General features: G+C 33.1%; 1 protein-coding gene across 1 annotated transcript; it reads right to left on the minus strand.

Moving 5' to 3' along the window:
• Positions 1 to 171: 171 nt before the first annotated feature.
• LOC123528620 (hepatocyte growth factor receptor-like) lies at positions 172 to 15,031 on the minus strand. The gene is made up of 16 exons (XM_053521623.1): positions 14,834 to 15,031; positions 13,816 to 13,994; positions 12,537 to 12,690; positions 10,998 to 11,149; positions 9,880 to 10,041; positions 8,274 to 8,367; positions 7,831 to 8,073; positions 7,182 to 7,334; positions 6,160 to 6,472; positions 5,627 to 5,794; positions 4,508 to 4,591; positions 3,760 to 3,944; positions 3,225 to 3,334; positions 2,416 to 2,578; positions 1,948 to 2,084; positions 172 to 1,670 (listed from the first exon to the last, which is right to left on the minus strand). The coding sequence occupies exons 1-16, from the start codon at positions 15,014 to 15,016 to the stop codon at positions 1,529 to 1,531; spliced, it is 2,622 nt and encodes an 873-aa protein (XP_053377598.1). The 5' UTR covers positions 15,017 to 15,031; the 3' UTR covers positions 172 to 1,528.
• Positions 15,032 to 21,437: the final 6,406 nt, after the last annotated feature.

The following is a 21,437-nucleotide window of genomic DNA, read 5'->3' on the forward strand; positions in this document are numbered from 1 at the left end:
TACTAGTACTAGCATACTCGTTCGACTTAATGAGATGGTGATATTTTATATCTGTCATCCCTCTTAAGTTTTCACGCAGTCCCGAAACGTCCTATTACTTGGACTTAACGTATACGAGACCCAAATTTCATATTTGGAAGTGTGAAAAATTACAATATAAGTTCATAAAAATAAAATTTAACACGTTTATTTGACATAAACAATACTATGCATTAGGTTTGAAATAGTATGTACTTTTGTAAAAGGTCACCCAAGACCTATTTCAGTCAGTAAAATCATTTTGACCCGGTGCTTCCAGAGGAGCTTTTCAAAGCTTTCCATATAGCCAGATGGTGCAATTAAGCCCCATGCCCTAGCGGCCATGTTTTTAAACAGAATGAAAATAATAAAATGTCACCTAAGATACACTGCTGTAAATTATTTCGAAATCGGACCAGCGATTTCTGAGGATAAGACTTTTAAGGAAATTCTGCACGGATGGCCTAGATTTAAAGGAAACTGAATGGGGGGCATAAAAGGATCACTCCTTTAAAGTTTGGTTGAAGTTGGCAATGTAGTTTAGGGCTTGTTCTTTAAAGATACATGTATAAGGGAACGATGGACGAACGGAGGACGAACATCCATAGATTCTGAAACATGACTATGAGCACTTCGTGCTCAGTTAAGCTAAAAACTTTGTTGTTTTCAAAATGTGCAAGCTTGACAGTAAATACCTAATATCATACGAGGTCCTCGTATATATTAAGTTATATATACAGTTCATGTAAAGAAAACAATATCAACAGAAATCAGGCCTACGTTCATAAATAACGTCTATGTGACATTCAGCTGTCACTCATTTTTTTAAACTTATGGTTTTGGAGGGATATCAAAACATTTCACTCATATATTTTCACCGAAAAATACACAACAGAATTAAGGAATCAGAATGACTGTACTAAAATTGAACTAAGTTTAAGTTTTGAAATAAATGTCTTCCAGATTTGTAGGTAAACTTTCTATTCAATTTCTACTTTTCACTATTTTAGAAAATATTCATAAAAGCTGTGGAGACTTTCCTTCTGTGTAATATTCAGAAATAGTTCTGTCATATGATATTCTTTCGTCACAAAATAAAATGTACATATATATTTACATTCATAGCCTGTGTTGGCAAAATCAAGAAACAATAAAATCTACAAATCTAATAAAACAAACAACAAAATAAACAATTCTAATATAAAAGTGTGTTTCCTAATATATTGAAACAATAATATATTTCCTTTTCAAAAATGCACGTAGAATGTTGTGAAATGATTTTGAACTTATACATTTAAAATTCAAATGGACAGACTCACATATTCTGTGAATTTAAATAAATGTCCGTTGTCATGTTTTAAAGTTTCAACCACATTATTAATATGTTCAAGACCCAATGATGTAATGAAAAGAAAAATGACAATTTTGCCGGAATAAGGGCTCCCATATTTGTACAATATATAGAGGTTTTCATGCATATATGAAAACTATTATCTGCAGGAGTATGTGTTCAGTAGCTTGTTTCTAGTTGTTTTCGTTTCTCAGATACTCTCTCTAGTTTCCTGAGTAACTCAGGGATTTTAATGGTCAGATCTCCAAATAATGGCCTTTCTTCCGGATCCCAATTCCAACATTGTTGCATAATGCGATACCTTTAAAACAATTAGAACGATTTTGAGGGGTAAGCATTACCTGTTGAAGATAGTATTCAAAATGGGTCTTAAAACCAAGGAAAACTATCAAATATAAATCTGTACAGATGAGGTTTTTATATGTGATATTGTTTAATACGATAATAAATTCAGCTAATTTGAAACCTATATAACTCTGATGAAAAAATTAAAAAAAAAAATTATTTAATGAACAAAATATCAAAAACTGACAAATGATATGGTTAAATAAGTTAATGTTAATGTTGAGTTAACTTACATTTCATCAGGACAAAAGTCAGGTTTGTTCAGTCTTCTGCCTTCTTTAAGGTATCTCAGAATATCCCAGTTATCTACTGTTGGGTAAGGGTTCACACCCCTGGTCAGAAGCTCCCATAGAACCACACCGAATGACCACTGTAAAACATTGTTAAGCACGAGGAATTTGTTACTTTCAGGCAAGTTTCATACTGTCATCGAAAGTAAGTCGTTCAAAAAAAAGGAAAGAAACAATAGTTTAGCAACAGCTACATTATCATATCACAAGCAGAGTATTTTTAATATTTTATTCAAAAGTGAAATGATAAAGTTGGCGTTATATCTGCGACTTCACCAAGCGAATATTTATATTTTGAAGTTATGAACGGTAGTTAGGAATACACAAGATGTTACAGTTCCAGACATTGTTGTTTTAGCGTCCACCAGAATTAAGACAAAAGTCGTCCGAAATATTGTTTGTATAACTCACCACGTCCGACTTGTGTGTGAACAGCCCAAATTCCAGACTTTCTGGACTCATCCATTTAACCGGCAGTTGCGCCTTTTTATCACAAGAACTGTAGTATTCTTTCTCATATACGTCACGTGACAAGCCAAAATCTGCTACCTTTACCCTCATGTTATCGTCGATCCTATAACATTTTGTATATGTAGTTTGATTGTTATTTAATGTTTCTTCGTTGCGCCTCATTTCATATCTCTGTTTCAGAACTAGATCTACCTCTAGATACAACAGTTTAAAGTGCACTTTCGCGGTCATTGTAAAGACCTTTAAATAATTTTTAGTATTCCATTCATCATGAACCATAAAGTTCATCCAATGTATCTATTTAATAAAAATCCGCTTAAGCGGTACCAGGAGGTGCACACTCATTTCATTTTAAGAACAGACTCAGTCATATCAAGTCTGCTATTATTTTGCTTAGATGCATTCTAGGGGTTCAAAGACTTAATCAATGTGAATCATACCCTTTCCGTTTCAGCCAAACATTGATGCAAGTAAATAATACTGGAGCTATCTCTTGTGTACTAAGATTATGTTTTACACACTTTTACACAACATGGCCTATTTCATGACAAGGTCTAAATTTGACATTTTGTTCAATATACTATTTTATTTAGACTCACTTTAAACAGAGAATGTAACGAGATTTTGACAAGATTCGTGTTCAGCACAAACACAGGGCATCGTCTATATTATATAAATCCAGAAACGATGCTACGACAATTTGTTATGGCAAATAAGGGGAAAGCATTGCTAATAATGGTTTTACTTACATGCAATTTCTTGCAGCTAGGTCGCGGTGGATGAATTTCAGTTGCGAGAGATAATGCATTCCATTTGCAATATCTACTCCAAACACTACCAGCTTCTTCACTGTAGGTTGCTGCGAATATAAAGCAAATCAGCAGTCTGTTAAATTTAACAATTTATTACATTAAGTAACAAGTAACAGAACAAGTCTTTAAATTATGACATTGTCAAGTTTTACTGGACTTAATTTGGTTCTACACCATTGCGTAATAATGAGTGCCAATCTTTATTTATAAAGCTTCGTAAAATATGGACATCTTAAGACGAGAGTAGATTAACAGACTAATTAATTAATTAATTAATTAATTAATTAGTTAATGAAGTGGACTTCAGTTACAGACATACTGATACTCCTTGTAAAAGTAAATCTTCATTTATGTAGTACGAAAGGTAGTTTAACCTCTTCCTCTCAGCTGGCATGTTTATAAAAATAGTTCTTGTACGTTTAAATGTTCCTCACAGATCTTCATCCTTTACAAAAGTATGAATATATCTCACATTATTGACGTCCCTGATGTAAGACAGTACATCTCCCTTCCTCATGAAAGGCAGCACGACAAGCGGAAGTTTGTCAACTCCAAGACAGATCCCTATCAGCTCCATAACATTGTTATGATGAAAATCCTTCATTATCAAAGCTTCTTTCAAAAACATGTTCACATCTAGGTCTTTGGGATTGTTTCCTGAAAAATATTCGTGTTTCATTTTACATTTGTTATAAACTTAAAATAAAGAAATTCTTGAAAACGTAGTATTTTTCTCAAAACTGTAAACACGAGGTATCTTCTTTACAGTGTAAGCATGAAGTATGTCAAATTTAATGTTTTATTTTCGAAACGTCAAAAAATCAGCAGAATATCGTATTTTAATGTTAAGAGTTTGAATAGATGACAGAACATTTGAACTTTTGTATTCTTAAACAATTCTTAGATTAGTTCTGGACAATGCATAAAATGAATAATTATTTGTTTGGAAAAGCTACAACTTGATGGTTGCTAACCTTTAGCCCTTTGCTGGCAAGTGATTCTGTCCATTGCGACCAGTGCAGGCCAAGATCAGCCTGCATATCCGTGCAGGCTGATAATGGTCTGCACTGTTTGCTGTTCAGTCAGTAAATTTTTACTGAACGTCCCTTCGAATAATAAATGGTACTGCCCAAATTGGATGATAGAGTAGTCCGTTTTAGAAATATAGCAGCGTAGAGGTTAAAACTTAGAGAAGATAATGCGATTAGACAAATACTTACGATGGAGCGTTTTACAAGCAACAATTTTCTCCGCCTTCTCATTTGGAAGAGTCAGATATCCTTTATACACGCAGCCGAAGTGCCCTGAAATGTAACAGACAGGATTCAAACGGCAACGTCTTGTAAAAACGTAAGTCTGCTGCAAAATTATGGACTGCCAATAAACATGTTTGTGAAAATCATACTAAAGATATTGCATGCTAGAAATACTTATTCGCAAATTCTTGACAGAAATCGTTTTATGAGTGGCAAAAAATTATCCATACCTTTAGCATTGGGTCTAGTTTGTCATTTTTGTCTGAAAATAAGAACAAGAAAAGATAGAACATGCCGCTTTCAGTTGATTCTGAACTGTGATCTGTTTCTATATTCATGCATAAATTTTTAAAAGCAAACAGAAGGCAGTTTGTGAAAACAAGTTTCGAATACAGGTTTAATATAAGAGGAGCAGAAGTTTGAAATAAAATTGTTTAAAAGACTTCGCCTTTTGGTATACCTGGAAATCAGTCAGTTTCATGCTACCTATAAAGTGACAAAATATATGCAGCTTTAAACTGGAGACAATACAGAGTCGGACAATAGAAAAGACTCAAAGTCATGAAATAATTGAAACAAAGACGCGGCACGTTTGAAAAACCTATCATGTTTGGAAGATTATCAACCAATACTAATAAATAGATTAACTGAACTCCCCTCTCGTCCTGTTCGTAAGTAGAATCGTGCTATTTCTATACTATTAATATAACTATTTCAGATGATGCACATGTCTTTGACATATGTTTTCATGATGTCACATTGTCAAAAATGGCTTTGAAGCATGTGGTTATATTAAAATTTTAAAAACAATTCAAGAATGAAATGTATTTTGAAAGAAACGTCGACGATAAAAGGGCGAGCAGAAGAGAACAAGATTAAGCAATATTCTTTCTTGCAAGTTATGTATTTTCAATTAATCCTTTTTGTCCTGCAGAAATCAACGCATGCAAAAAAATGAATAAGACGTATGTATGCGATCGTCTGATTACGGCGAAACATACAGGAAGAAATTTCAACTTCATTCCATGCATTTTTGTTATTTCAAGACATCAAAGTACTTTTGAAAAAGAGAAAAAGTTTAACCTTGTCCTATTATTTCTCCCAGAACAAGGCATTCATTTGAAATAATAAGATTCTTCTGTGCAAACATAGCTCGGGTGTCTTCGTCAATTACTGGAAGGAGTGGTTCAGATTCTTTAACAAACGTATTATCCTGTGCTACTCCTCTCAGATTCCTGTGCTCTTGGTAATCTGAAATGAAATTTAAACGTAAAAATCGTTGACATACTTTTTTAGGAAAGAAAGGAAAGACATAATTTCAAACAAACAGATAGTTCAAACTAATGAAGAACACACTGTAACTAATAAACAGACGCAATGCCATTGTTTTATAAAGATAAATGTAGTCGGGGTTTCTTTAATTCAATCAACGCAAGATTCAGTCATTTTTCTTTCAATACTATCTGTTTACTTATTCATTCAGTGATCCACGAGTCCACTTAGTTTCTTTTGATCAATCTATCTACTAACTAACTCACTTGGTTGTTCGCTCACTTATTTACTCTTAATTATTAATAGTGTTAAAGAAGGGTCAAAATTTTAGAAAGAATGTTTACCATTTTGTCTATTCTGAATAACATCAGAGGTATGGCTCTCTGACAGGCCGTCCAGTGTGAGAACATTGCTGTCCCGACGGTAATGCACGTTGTACGGCTCATCTAGAGATCGGTGCCTTTTATTTCTAATTTTCTTTATTCCAATGCCGACGACGGCGATGACAAGCGCACAGAACATGACGGCGCCGACGACGACTACGCTATCATAGTTGCTCTCAGCTTCAATAGGAGGGCGACTGGCTATTGGATGTGGCTGTTGCTTGGTCTTGAATGCAACTGTGCCTAAGTCGTAGGACCGATACCCTATTTCACACTGTTTGATTATAAATTGATATAAAAGAGTATATTCATTCGATGAAATCATTTTAAAACTGTTTCAGTTGTATATATGTTCACCAAGGTTTAGTATACACGTAGTGTATTTATTTTATATAAACAGAAAAATATTATTTTAAATAAGTATACAAGTGTTGAATCTAGTATAAAATCATATCCTGTATTTGCACAATTAAAAATTTGTAAAGGTCGAAGAAAAACATAAAAGTGTTCAATTTAAATTTTGTGAAGTAAAAAGAACGATTTAATTTTAATGGATGTTTGTTTATATGTTTAAATTGTAGTAGTTTAGACATATCATCACATTTGATAGACATGTTAATTTAAGTCTCCTGCAACAGATTATCTTGCTAAAAATAAACACTCTAATATCATACTCTTGAATTTTGCAATGCTATACTGTAAACATATTTCATATTGTTTCTTGACTTACAAGATCATTTTATTTGCCATTTTTGTAGTATTACTTACTACTCTTTCTCAGCTGTAAGATTTTTACACGTGTATTTCATTTGCATAATTCGAACTGTTCTATAGTCGTTTTACAGCTGTAAATTGAAATTTACAGCTGTAAAATTAATGTTGTTATATAAAATCTACAGTTGTCAATTTGAAATAATCACGACTGTAATTTTGAACAAAAAAATACAGGTCTGTTACAGCTATAAAATTTCGTACAGGACTACCTTGACTCTTTCCTTTAGCCCATCTGTGGCAGACACAAGAAGATCAAACACTTCACACAGTATGCCATCTTCCTGTACTTCATTAACAACGCACCCAGTTATGCCAATTGATATTCTGACGTCATGTTTGCTAATATTTGCCAACATTGACCCCTTTAAAGATAAAAATAGAATTTACTTTATAGTGGACACATCGATGCTCGCTATACATGTAATAACAAACACATATTCATTTAATTTAACGCATATCTCAATGGTTTGTACTGACTTGAGACACAAACTATTGTGATATTCATTGTTAATTATTATGGATTAGATATACTTTATAAATTATCATAGATTAGATATTCATTGTAAATTATTATCTACGAGATATTCATAGCAAATTATTATAGATTATCATAGATTAATATTCACTGTAAATTATTATAGATGAGACATTCCCTATAAATTGCAATTGATTAGATACTCATTGTAAATATTAATAGGTAGGTTAGATATTCATTGTAAATTATTATAGATGAGATATTCGCTGTAAATTGTAACAGATTAGGTTTTCATTGTAAATATGAATAGATTGCTAGTACATATATTAGATATTCACTTCTAAATTCATCATTTGATTGAACATATAGATTATGACGCATACCTTAAAGTAAATTTCCGTCTCATTTGTATTTACTGAGATCGGGATGATTTTGTCGTCGCGATCCATGACAGGATCTTCTACAATAAGAACCGGGAGCCGGTCGATCGTTCGCAGCTTTCCATAAACATTAAACAAGGTGGGAACTGTCCAAAATGGGAGGCTATTCAAACTGTCAAACGCTGTTGTTTTACACAATAAAACGGCATCAGTTGCTTCGTAAGCAATCTCACAGAAACTAACATTCTGTAAAGGTGGTGAAAGAATTATCCACAAAACTTTGAAACAGAATTGACGGGTTATTAACAAACACAGTTTAAGAACAAATGAGGTGTAATTATTATAAAAGATGTATTTAGTAAAGTTTTTCATCCAAAACTGATTAAGAAGATTCTATGTTTTCCATTAATCGAACATTATTAAAGAAAAATGACTTTTGGATTTACCATTGCAGTGCTGTTGTTGTCTTCCAAATTCAGCTGACAAGTTTGTCTAAATCCTTCTAGATTTTCCCCCGATATGGTCAGTGTCAATCCTCCGCTACATAAATATTGAATAACAATTTTACAGAATGTACAGTCGGTTGTAATGACATTTAGATAAATAAGTATATAATTACACTAAATAATATCTATGAAAACACTTCTGTACAATTTGAATAATACTGTTAATACTAGTAGTATCCATGCGAACACCCTTATGTGTACAGTATATTAACGTACTGTACGTAAGACACATGCACAAGTAAACGCAGCATGATTACATATAATATAATGGTTGTTACTAGTTAACATAATATTAATTTTATTAATATTAATTAAAATTATTGTTTTAGCTCTGCATTGACATGAAGTATATATGTTTAATCAAAATTGATACATTTAATGAGTATTTTCTATACTCCAGTCATGATAAGCTTATGATAAAGCAATTTAGTGAAGATGGACCTAACATGTTTTAATATGTTTCAAGAAGCAAATGCAATTGTCTGTTCTATGGGAGAAAGTCTAGACCTAACATGTTTTAATATGTTTCAAGAAGCAAATACAATTGTCTGTTCTATAGGAGAAAGTCTAGACCTAACATGTTATAATATGTTTCAAGAAGCAAATGCAATTGTCTGTTCTATAGGAGAAAGTCTAGACCTAACATGTTTTAATATGTTTCAAGAAGCAAATACAATTGTCTGTTCTATAGGAGAAAGTCTAGACCTAACATGTTTTAATATGTTTCAAGAAGCAAATGCAATTGTCTGTTCTATAGGAGAAAGTCTAGACCTAACATGTTTTAATATGTTTCAAGAAGCAAATACATCTGTCTGTTCTATAGGAGAAAGTCTAGAGTCAATGTGCTGTATCTCATGTTTTTCGACTGAAATGGTTCAGGGATGAAACTTTGTATAATTAATATAATTTATCTTTTTGGACATGGTCAGCTATAATGGTTGGAGATGGGAACGCGGACTGAGAATTAAGATGTACAAACCTCTCGGACACTTGTGTACTTGATCAACAAAAAAGAACAACGTCAAGAATCCAGTAGGAATTGCAAGCGAAAGTGGTTGACATGCACATATCAGTAAAAGAATATGATGAACAAATTAAGGAAACAGTAGGGTATCGCTTTTGAACGGGCAAAACACTACCTTACTCACTTCCTTACCCACCGTGTTCTTTATGTAACAATACAGTGTAAAAAAAGTTATTCCTTAAACGGCAATGGTAACAAAAGGCACGAAAAGCAAAGACAAAAATGATCATCTAAAATTAGAAAAATAACCCAAAGAACCATTAACGCAAGTACTAAGTGTCTTTGTTGAAGCAGAACCATAAGAGAAACACCATTTAATGCTAGAAAGGCGAAACAGGCTTGAAGTCAAGTACTGAAAGTAAACACTTCCATCTGCCTATCAAGGAGTATTCGCCTGTCTCTTCAGGCATAGGTCAAAGAGGAAAGCGTATCCTATAAAATCATGGCAGAACGAAATAATCAATTCTCATTAATAGAACGTGCAATACACTCATAAATCATAATATCTGAAATTAGACCAACCTTACTATAGATGATCTAGGTTGTATGTCGTGGACTACAGGTTCAGGCGTGTAGATTACCACTGGACCAACCACTCGAGTTTTGTCAACCTCATAAACTATCGTGTAATTTCTGGTATCATTCAGTTCCGGAGAACGACATGTTATCTTATTGTCCTCGATTCTTAAAACAGATGAATTGCAAAGATTACTTAATTATCTAACTTTGGTATTTCTCTTTGTTTTTTATTAAAGATTCTTCTGACCGAAATTACAAAGAATAATACGTATTTTACTCGAATTAGTATTCTATGAATGAGAAATATCACATTATGTTTTGAGAAACATGCTTGATTTTTCTTTTACAGTGGGCAAATTGCTACCAATACCAATATTTTTTTTAAAAAAAAATAATATGTACAAATGTGCGTTTTATTTATCAGTGGTGTCTATATAAATCAAACGCTAAACTTGGTGGAAATGAACATTTTTGAGAGTTTAGCTTTTAAGTAAAAAGTTAGATAAGCCAGTATCATAGGTTTTCCTGCTATGATGCTTTAATATATAAAAAACAAAGAAGTGATACATCGTAATTGTATTTGTCGAAAGTGTTTATCAAACATTTGGAAAACTAATTGTTTTGGGAGAAAGTGTCATATTTGATCATGAAATACGCAGAACTTGTTAAAATTTTAAGTGACACTATTATTGGAAGTGGGTTTATTGTTGGTGATATGGACCAAGTCATCGATGACAAAGGATGACATTAGGTTTTCTTTCATATTTTAATTTTAAGGAATACCTTTACTTTACACAATTCAGTCATCAACATTTAAAGCTATAATTTCATCTTTTTTGGCACAAGATATTTATTTTCTCAATGTACAGCGAGTCTAAATTGATCTAAAAGATGGCAAAGACAAGACTTACGCAATAAATGCATGTACACAAACATCGAAGCGCGTCTGTATTTTAATAAATAGTGATAATCTTAACCAAAGTAATTTTGGCTTTAGAAAGGTAATATTTCTACGAACACCAATATTATTCGAGAATTAACATGCTTCACGCATATGTTCTTAAAAACAAAGTTTACTTACTTGAAGAACATTTTGAATTTTAAATAAATCTTAAGCTAACCTGTCAAATTCAGTAATAAGACAATCATGTCTACCAATAAGCACGCGTCTCTTACTGCCAATGTCAAGATTTTTCCCGCGGATAGTCAGTTGTATATTCCCAGACATTTTTACGCTCCCATGGACAACCCCGCGATCAAACAGCACAGGATCCTGTGTGAAATAATAATATAAAACATGTAAGTCCCAAAAATGCACATTTGTTGTTATTTCGAAGAAATTTATCGCGAAAATAAAATTTATTCAAAACATTTTGAGTAAAATGCTAACACATTGTTTTATATAAGATGGTTTGTAGCTTGCTTTCGGCATTTGTGAATGTCGTGATACTGTCCAATGAGAGTCTTATACGAAGAAACATGTCTCCATGTATCATGTCATCGTCACTACGTGACGCCAACTCTTGGGGACTACAGTACAAAACAAAACCACAACACGCAAACATGACGTTCAGATAGCAAAATTATGAGGATTTATTGTTGGGGTTCGTGTTAGTCTGCTTCTCACATGCACTAAAATTTCCATATGACAAAACTGCACTGGTATGAAAGTACAAGGATATCGTTGTTTGTAAATGTTAGATGTGTTCAACTTTATGGTAAGCATACGTATAGCAATGAACCAAGTGCTTGACTCTTAAATAATCTTATTCTGCATACATATGGTGGGCCGGTGGGCTAGTGGTAACACGCCTGACTGTCAATCCAGAGGTCCGGGGTTCGAATCCCGGTCTAGGTACTGGAAATTTCTGAGATGCTCTTCAGTGTCTCCCACCTAACTAGAGGCATGTTCTTCCCAGGAAAGACGGCTTCGAGTATATCGGTGCTATACACCGGACACGTTAAAGAACCAGACTGTCTATTCGCAAAGAGCTAGGCTAAGTTAGCCGGACAGGCCTGTATCTACGAAGGATTCCTCTCTTTCTGTTCCGGTGGCTTTATCTCACTCTGTCCCTCTGGTCAGATCGCTCTGTGTCTGTACTAGCAGAAGATGAATTTCGCGCCCTGTGTGGCTGCGTTTGCTATATGTAAAGCGCCTTTGAACGTGTTTATCATGAAAAGGGCGCTATATAAATCTGGTATAATAATAATAATAATAATAATAATAATAATAATTTTAACTTGCTTATTGTATTTTCCATACTTTATATAAACAAAGGATGACAGAGCACAAAGCGGGTCGAAACTGTAACACTTCTATCACTTCTCTTATGATAGACAGTTATATTATATTATATCAATATTTATAACAATGGTTTTGTTGATATTATTTTCTGTAGCATTTTACTACGGGGACCCCGGCAATGTTTCATACTATGATATATAGCACTCAACCTTGTTAATAAGAACATGACATAATAGTAAACAGTCGCCATGAGTCTTGAAGACTTCATAAGTACACTGTTTACTGGTCCACCTCAAACAAAAAATTAAAAAAAGATAAATAAATAAATAAGTAAGTAAACTCCCCATTCTGTAATCTTAACAAAACACGCATATAATTTAAGGTAATGAATACTAGTACATTCAAACAAGCTTACCAAGTAAACAAACTCTGGCTGGTAGTCGGCCCGACCTTTGGACACTATTGTTTGAAATCTGTCCCGAATGGAAGTATTTGTGACGTTATTGTGCATTTCTAATGAAATACGGAAGGCTCCTGCTGTTTGTGCCACGGGTGTTATACATTCCAGTCTGTATTATATAGTAAAAAATTGTCTATAGTTAAAGGGTCTTATCAGTCTATATTTAAACATAAGCCGTTGCCGAATAGTACGTAACTATTAAAGAATGAGCGTGTACTTAGTGTGGAGAAAAGGACCTACAGAACTGGCAAATCTATATAAAAACGTTTGTGTTTATTTTTGTGTATTCTTGACATTTACATAATTAAAACTGGATTCATAAAATAAACAAAATGGTAACATAACATGATATGGACATTGGTATTAATGATATATTTTTTCTTAAGCATGTGAGTGCCATAAATGCGTTTTTGGTAATACGAAAGATATTGTCAAAATATCGAAAAGGCGTTAGAAGCCAAGTTTGTTTACACTGGTGGTACTGAATTAGTGGTAAAACACCTCATATATAAATAAAATAATTCCCTACGGTAAATCTAAGGTATAATCAAGCGGACACAGTGGTCTGTCTGGCTACCAGAGGTCGTGAATGGGAGCCCCAGCTCCTGCAACTATATTTACCAGCATTGATAAAAAAAGCCCCATGTCTAGGTGCTTTACAATTGGCACGCTAAAAGACCCAGTTTGGAGCCTCTATTGTACTCTCACTAGATTTACTAACACTGCTCTTGAGCAGTCGCCTATACGGGTTACCATGGCGACTGTACATAAGCTTACAAACAAACAAACAATCCTAGGTATACGTAAACCCACAAACTCGGTATTTCGTCTGAATTTAGAGAAACAAGAAACAAGAATGTAAGACGTACAATTCAACTCCCGCTGTCTTTATGCGAAGGACTGTTTAAAAGGGTGATTTTCCAAACCTGTACTTAGTTTGTGTTTTATCGATGTCTTTTAATATTTTTTAAATATAATTTTGAGACGAAAGTCATGTTTGATTTTCCATATTTTATGTAAAATAGGGTAAACTTAAATCCCCAATTGTGGGGGCAGGTACATTTTAGAGTAGTTTGTACTTGTTGAAGTCAACTTAGATCAAAGACATTGTGTAATCAAATTACCACAATTTCTATTGGTGTTGAACTTTTTCAAGAGCAATTAGATTCAACTATTTAATCCGTAACAAAATCATTCTGTTATTTCCAGTTAATTTTCTAGATTTTTAAACTACCTTTCAGGAAACTGTGTAACGTCACTGACACTGCATCTCACACCATTAATAAAGACACTGACTGGTACCCGATTATTCTGGCTGTTTTTTCCATATCGAGCTGGATTGTCCATCAAGCCAGTCAACTTCAACACAGTTCCACCACTAATTGGTCCTTTATTCGGGTGAACGTCATGAACCTTGAGCAGAACAATATGAGACCGTTATTATATTTCAATGAAAACAATCGGCGCGCAGATGTCGTTTACGCTGTCGCCTTCAAATCAGTCATTTCAAAATATATACTTTCACTAAACATGTTGTATGGAAAGGAGAAATTGTTTATTTTCTGTTTATTGGTGTAAAAATATTCAAGGACAGGCCTTTTCGCGAGACTGCACGCGCAATCTGACGTCATTCACAAAAAAAATCATGAACAAACATGGCATTCATTCCAGGAAAATTATTCAACTATTTCGCAAAGTGACTCAAAAAGGACATTAATGATTTAGCAATAATTTTTGAAGTGGACATTAAAATTGAATCGGCACGGACTTATGATTTACAATATTTATAGGAACTGAATTATTTGATTTGGACTCATCCTGGGCGGGTAATATTTCGTCTGTTCCTATTTATATAGTTAAAAGTCGATATCCTGAATGTTTAGTAATTAGTTTTCATGGTTTTGCAAGAAGACCAATATGGTTTATATAACGGTATAAACGCACGCACTGAAATAGTACATACCTCTTAATTAAAATAATTGAATAATTAAAAGTAGCGTTGGAATCATTTTCCCAAAAAAAAAATAAAATAAAAAAACATACATATTACATTCTTCACAAAATGGTATTCATTTAGAAAAAAAAATGGGTCATACAATGTGAAATTATTCCTACAATGTGAAAAATGTGTGTGACCAAATCCTTTAAGAAAAGTTAAAATTTGAAACTGTATCAGTCAATTATTTTTTCTACTGCGTAAATACTGCGCCTGTATGTCCCTGTTAAAGACCTTGAATTTTGACATAACTTACCAGTGGTGGACAGGATGAATTGAAGACAACAGCTGTTTTTTCTACACGTGATTCATTCGAAATACACCTTCCATTAGGAGGTTGTACACCATCATTCGGCTTTTGCTGCCAGATGCAGGAGACTAAGTCGCTCAGACATCCATAGCAAGTAGTATGCACTTCACAATCCCAAGTCCTTGTCATATACAGTCGAGAAGTCACCTGAAATTATGATTGTAGTCATTTGTTAGCTGTTTCACTATCTTTAACATTTTCTTGTGTGCGTAACATGGGATTTGTTTTGTTGTGGTTTGGGGTGTATTAAATTATGTTTATGAAATTAAAATAGAATATTTAGAAAGGTTTGAATATAAATCTCTTCATAGCTTTCAGTAAAGCATTCTCACGTTTAACAAAGAAGTTCTTACAAGTAGAAATTATCCAACATTTCAACCAATTACTAAGGTATTGCATAAAAAGGGGTACTGTCAGCTCGATTATTGTTACTAGGTGGTTTTGAAAATTTGCTCAGCAATATTCATATTGGATGCTATGGGTCAATTTCAAAGCATTCTATTATTTTTCTACTGTTAGATTTATGCTTCCAATTGTAAATGAATACATGAAATATTTTGGTGATATAAATATGAGGTCTCGTGTGTTAAATCTGAGAATATTTTACCGAGTGCAACTTGGGACGGATTTTAAGTTTAATTTAAACATATATTTCTGACTTTTTTACGTGTCATATGATTTTTAATATCGCTAATCAATTTGACTTAAGAAAATATTGCAACACAGGGAACCTTTTATCAGCAAATTTAACACAGACTCATTATTACAAAAATTGAATTTGATTTCTAACGTAGCCTAGAATCCAGCGAATTTATTCACGTTTCGGATTAAATGACGTAGCATCACTTCGGTTTAAACGTGCGTAACTACCTTATGAGTCACATTAAACAAATGTCCTATTTATAAGTCAGTTTTTTTCAATGACTTTGCATTATCGAAAAACTGCAAATTAAAGGGTAGTGAAAAAAGTAAAATGAAGATTCTGTTTTTTGGTTTTAAGCATACTATAATATCTTGTCTGAACTGGTAAAGTTACTGGAAGAAACTAGGACAACATGTTCTACACTTGATTGAGCATGTATTGGATAAAAGGGTACTGTCAAAGTCGATACAGTAGTGTGGTTTAAGCTTCAATATATCTGTGAATTTGGAAAGTGTGAGCTTCAAGTTTGTAAAATGCTTTTTTTCATTACTTTCAAATTCAGATTCCTGTTCACGTGTTTTGTATAACTAAATGATGTGAATTTTTGATTGGTTAGAAAGATGCTACGCTCGTTGTGTAATCGAACTGCAAAAACATACGTGCGGTGTCACTTCTAGCACAGATTTTTGAAGTTTTAAATATTAAACATAAGTAGACTAACAAGACTTTCTGTCATCTTCAAACGATACGTAATTATGATGCTAAAAACAGAATTCATTAAAAGACAATCATGCAAAGCCTAGAAGAACATTATGGTCAGCTTAATCTGTAAACATAGCCTTGTGATGACAACATGAATGAAATATTAGTAACTTAAACGTACTTACGTTAGTTTGCGCATAGCAAATTTACTTACTATTCAAGGAAAAGGATCAAAAAGTATAATATACGTAACTTTTGGTTCTTACAATTAAAACAAATAATACCTCACACGCTAAAGTAATGTTTCTGATTTGTCATGACCTTGAGACTATGATCGAAAAAACCGTAGTTATTTCAAAGAGTGATTGATAAAAACAAATATAGATTAAGTATAAGTAATTAAATGGTGTTTTAAGAAGAATTACCTGTTGATATCTGTATGTAAGAATTTTTCTGGAGATAAATCTCGAAAGAAACTCACATCGTTTCTATGCATTTTGTAGGACGTGCTTGAATAAAAGTTTAAATTACATATTTCGTTTAATGGAAAATTTGGGAATTGGACAATTGGTGCGCTAATTATGCTGTATCCAAAATTCAGGTCGTCCCAAGATATGACCGGAGTAGATGTTTTCGTAGTGACAACTACTAATTGATGTGACCTCTTCTCGAAGTAGGTTCTCAGAAGAGACCGAACTCGTTTTTTAACGAACATCAAAATACAATGCGCGTTGTTCTTGTCGTAATAACCTACCTTGATGTAATTTAGCCCGAATAACCTTTGACATGTTCAATAGTCCTGAAATGTCCATTCTTCGTCATTTTTGAAAAGTACGAATCTCAATTTGAGAGTCAAGACAACTGGCCATGCTCTCAGTAAAAACATCCGCTAAAGTCACACGAATTAGACACTCTAATTAAAGTACGTGTAATTGCTGTGCTGAAGACGAAATGCATCAATAATATCTTCGTCAGTTTTAATTGAAATGAACTTTACTGTTATGTATTTCAGATTTTAAACTAATTAAAAATAATATTTAAGGAAAATGCTGTTCTTACAAAAGTATTTACGAAGACACAGTTTAATGTCCATTTTTACTAAATTCAGGACATTTTTAACACTGTTAAAACAAGAGAAATACAAACCTTTCAACAAGCGCTATAAATGTTTATATTTTCTGAAACTATTAGAAAAAAAGTAGCAACTTTTGTCTAATGTTCTCATTGTACAAAACATTATAGCTAAGTAAAAAATTTTAAATGGTTTTGTGTCTAAAAGGGAAAGATTTTTAACTCTTTATAGGCGACATGCATTTTCCAGGGAGATGCCACTCGGACTGCTTTCTTCGTCAAAACACCACGTTGTTAGATCAAGTAATTCATTTGAGCCGCGTCATGAAAAACATATCTTACAGATGAAGACCATGGAGGATATTGTCGGTTGCGACTCGCTCTAATGAAGATGGCTTAAGGAACAGAGGAAATCCTTTCCGTTTGGTCTGGACATGCAATGCCGCCCTATTAGGTTGTGTAATTCATTGCATTATTTTGCATTGCTCTCAATTTACCGAAGTAGGTATGATCTTTTTTCAAAATTTTGACTAATTGTATGCTAACTTTTCGGCATAAGATCAAGAGTTCTCAGGAAAGTAACAAACCGTTTCTTGTATAAAAATTGCATATATGAATGCAATTTTTTGATTCGTTTTAGATTCTGATTTAATGATGGCCATTCCTCTTCTATGGAATTATGTAATTCACTTGTGCTTGTACAATGAATCGCTCGAATTTTCCGACTTACCGCTTCCGTGATAGCTGATATTAAAGAACAATATTCGTCAGACTCTTTGCAAGGTTACAAAAGCAACTTGCGCTGTATTGCTTTCCTTTAAAAAAATGATCCCGCCAAAGTCTCACGATGTTTGAATGGTCAGAACTTGAAATGTTGAAGTGTATTGTTGTGAACATGACGTATAAATGGCACTGCAATAAGTACCTCTTCGCTCATGTATTTGAAAAGCTTGAAAATTGAAATTTCTCCGGTTATGTCAATTTCAGATTTTAAATCGTCCAATGAAATACTATTATTTTGGAACTGGAAAATGCTGTCTCTTGTAGCAACAAAGGTATTTCCTACTGAAGACACCGCAAGGGTCTTCACTGGTCCATTTTCACTACTAAATTCGTCTTGTCCTTTCAGATATGTTGAAGAATAGCAGACGACAGGAAATGCTAGCAAAACAAACTCCAGCGAGCGCATAAGGTCCTGTACTAACTGCATCATGTCTGCAATATTATATAAACATACAGTTTAGCAACTTTGTTCTAAAATACATCCATTTGATTAAAACTTGTAATACGATCTAACTTTATACATTTTGTAACAAATGGTTGTAGACGTTTATAATGTGTTGAAAGAAAGGTAATAACGTGCATTTTTAGGAAAGATTGTTCAATGCATCTGTGTCTGTTTTGTAACAAAGACGTTCGCTGTAATTCAATGTAGAATAATAAAACATTATTTGCTTATTATTTTGTAACAAAAATTGCTCTCATGATTTTACTTTTATACAATGTCTTTTCCAAATATTGTTGTTCTAATTATATACCTGCTATTTTTCAGTGCATTTATGAACAAAGGTGTTTGCACATGCTTTTTGTAACATATTTATATATTTTCTGTATTAAACAAAGGCTGTTGCTCTTATATTGAATGCATTTGTTTCTATTTCTTTATTTCTTTATTTTATCGATGTTGTTGCCATTACAATTTATCTATCGGTAATTCTATGTATTTGCGTCATTTTTGTAACATAGGTTGTCGCTTTTTCGATTTACCGTTTATATTTTTGCTTATCTTTCAAACAAAAATTATTCAATGCCTTTGTATTTATCTGTTGTAACAAAAGTTGTTCAATTGATGTATTTGTTGTCATTTTTATAAAAAAAAAAGTGTTATTACTGTCACTACTTAGCTGTGTCTGTTTTATATCAAATACTCTTCAATGCATTTAGAACTGTTTATTTTGTAACATGCGTTGTAACAGGCAACTGATATTCCCCTAAGCAAATTTACTTTACTATTAGTATCTTGCTGCCATTCTCCTCATTTCTGTCATTTTAGGAAACAAAGATTGCTGCATTTTCAATGCATATATGTGTCTTTTTTAACCAATTAATGTAGTTTTGTATGTATTTGTACGCATTATATCTATTTCTGTTGCACAGGCTTTGGTTCTTGTGATTTACATGCAATCGTGCCTGTTCTTGTAAAAAAAAATGTTCAAAGCGTTTGTGCCAGTTTTTGTAACACAAACTGCTCTTGCAATTAACCAATTATTCAAAGCTTTTCTGATTATTTTTGTAACAAAAGCTATTCCTTGCTTTTACGCCTGTGTTGTTCAATAAATTTATTCGAAGCATTTTTGTTACAGCTTTTTTTAAACAAAAGACTGTTACTGAAAGACATCTAATTAAGACAGAAGCTCTTAATACACAATTTATATATTTATTCAAGTTAAATACTTTTGATGAATATTTTCTACATTTGATTTAAATATCTGAACACGAAAAAAAATTAGTATAAAAGATTGGCACTGGATACCTTTAATATTGTTGTATAAATTTGTGCAAACTTAAACTCATACATGATTAAACTTTATCTGTATAACGGACTATTTACTTTGTACATGTTACATAGTACATCCGCATTACATGTAGTTAATATTATATAACCAATATGAATTTATTTGTAAATTGAAAATGCTTACTTCTTAAATAATTTCCATTTCCATAGATCTACTTTGAACACAGTTTGTCCTATTACAGTGAAGAAATTTGCACTGTCTAATATAGCTAGCTATCTTAAATTGCGAATCAAATAATAGTATATCAAAGATACAGCTAGTAAACTCTTGCGGAAGTTGAACAATTAAAATTCAAGTGGTGTATAAATGAAATATAATTGTGCGTGCCGTTATGAACAATACCCAGTCTAGAAATAGTGGAGATCAATACAAACCGAAATTCTCCAAGGGTTTTAGTGATGCTGGTCAAGGCCGACACGGAAGTATATGAACTTATGTTTACTGACAATAGTGCTGCAGTAGGAGGACATTATCTGCTTAACACATTCTAACGTAGGAAGACGGTACTTCGAAATCTGCTGAACACTGACGGTACTTCGAAATCTGCTGAACACATCTGGACGTAGGAGGACGGTACTACGAAATCTGTTGATCACAGACGGTACTTCGAAATCTGATGAACACATCTGGACGTAGGACGACGGTACTACGAAATCTGCTGAACACATCTGGACGTAGGAGGATGGTACTACGAAATCTGTTGAACACAGACGGTACTTCGAAATCTGCTGAACACATCTGGACGTAGGAGGACGGTACTATGAAATCTGCTGAACACATCTGGACGTAAGAGTACGGTACTTCGAAATCTGCTAAACACACCTGGACGTAGGAGGAAGGTACTTCGAAATCTGTTGAACACTGACGGTACTTCGAAATCTGCTGAACACATCTGGACGTAGGAGGACGGTACTACGAAATCTGTTGATCACAGACGGTACTTCGAAATCTGATGAACACATCTGGACGTATTATTATTATTATTATTATACCATATTTGTATAGCACTCTTTTCATACAAAAGAATATACGTTCAAAAGTGCTTAACAATAGAATGAACATACATGCACAATAGATAATTACAAAAATAAAACAATGATACGGATAAGATACGTGTTTAAAACATTAAATAATAGTTAAAATGATTAAATGCTAAACACAGTTTACTACATGAAAGTCAAAACAATATCACACTTGCAATATATCCATGTATATGACCACGAATAACACAGTTTGTCTGGTTAAACACAAATTACATCTAAAACAGTTTACGCAGAAAACAACACTGAAGTGTTTAAAATACGATTCATAACGAGATTAAGAAAAGAATTTAGATTCATAAGCTGACAAATTCACAGTCGGACTATCACATGCATGTGCATGGTCACTGTCCATAGTATTTTACAAATAAATGTGTTTTTAATGATTTCTTGAATGATAAGAGTGTTCCATTGTTTCTTATGTCATTAGGTAGAGCATTCCACAGTCTTGGTGCAGCATGTCGGAAACTTCTGTCACCGTATTTTACAGTACGTGATTTTTGCACAACAAGTAAATT

This window comes from Mercenaria mercenaria, chromosome 13 (assembly GCF_021730395.1).
Source record: "Mercenaria mercenaria strain notata chromosome 13, MADL_Memer_1, whole genome shotgun sequence".
NCBI lineage: Eukaryota > Metazoa > Mollusca > Bivalvia > Venerida > Veneridae > Mercenaria > Mercenaria mercenaria.

Bases quoted from the DNA above. Each gene is read 5' to 3' on its own strand.
- LOC123528620 (XM_053521623.1), bottom strand. From the start codon at position 15,016: ATGACAAGGACTTGGGATTGTGAAGTGCATACTACTTGCTATGGATGT. The intron at 11,150-12,536 runs GTAAGCTTGTTT...TATTTCACACAG, and splicing joins AGCCAGAGTTTGTTTACTTG to GATCCTGTGCTGTTTGATCG. The intron at 3,945-4,507 runs GTAAGTATTTGT...AATATTTTTCAG, and splicing joins TGCTTGTAAAACGCTCCATC to GAAACAATCCCAAAGACCTA.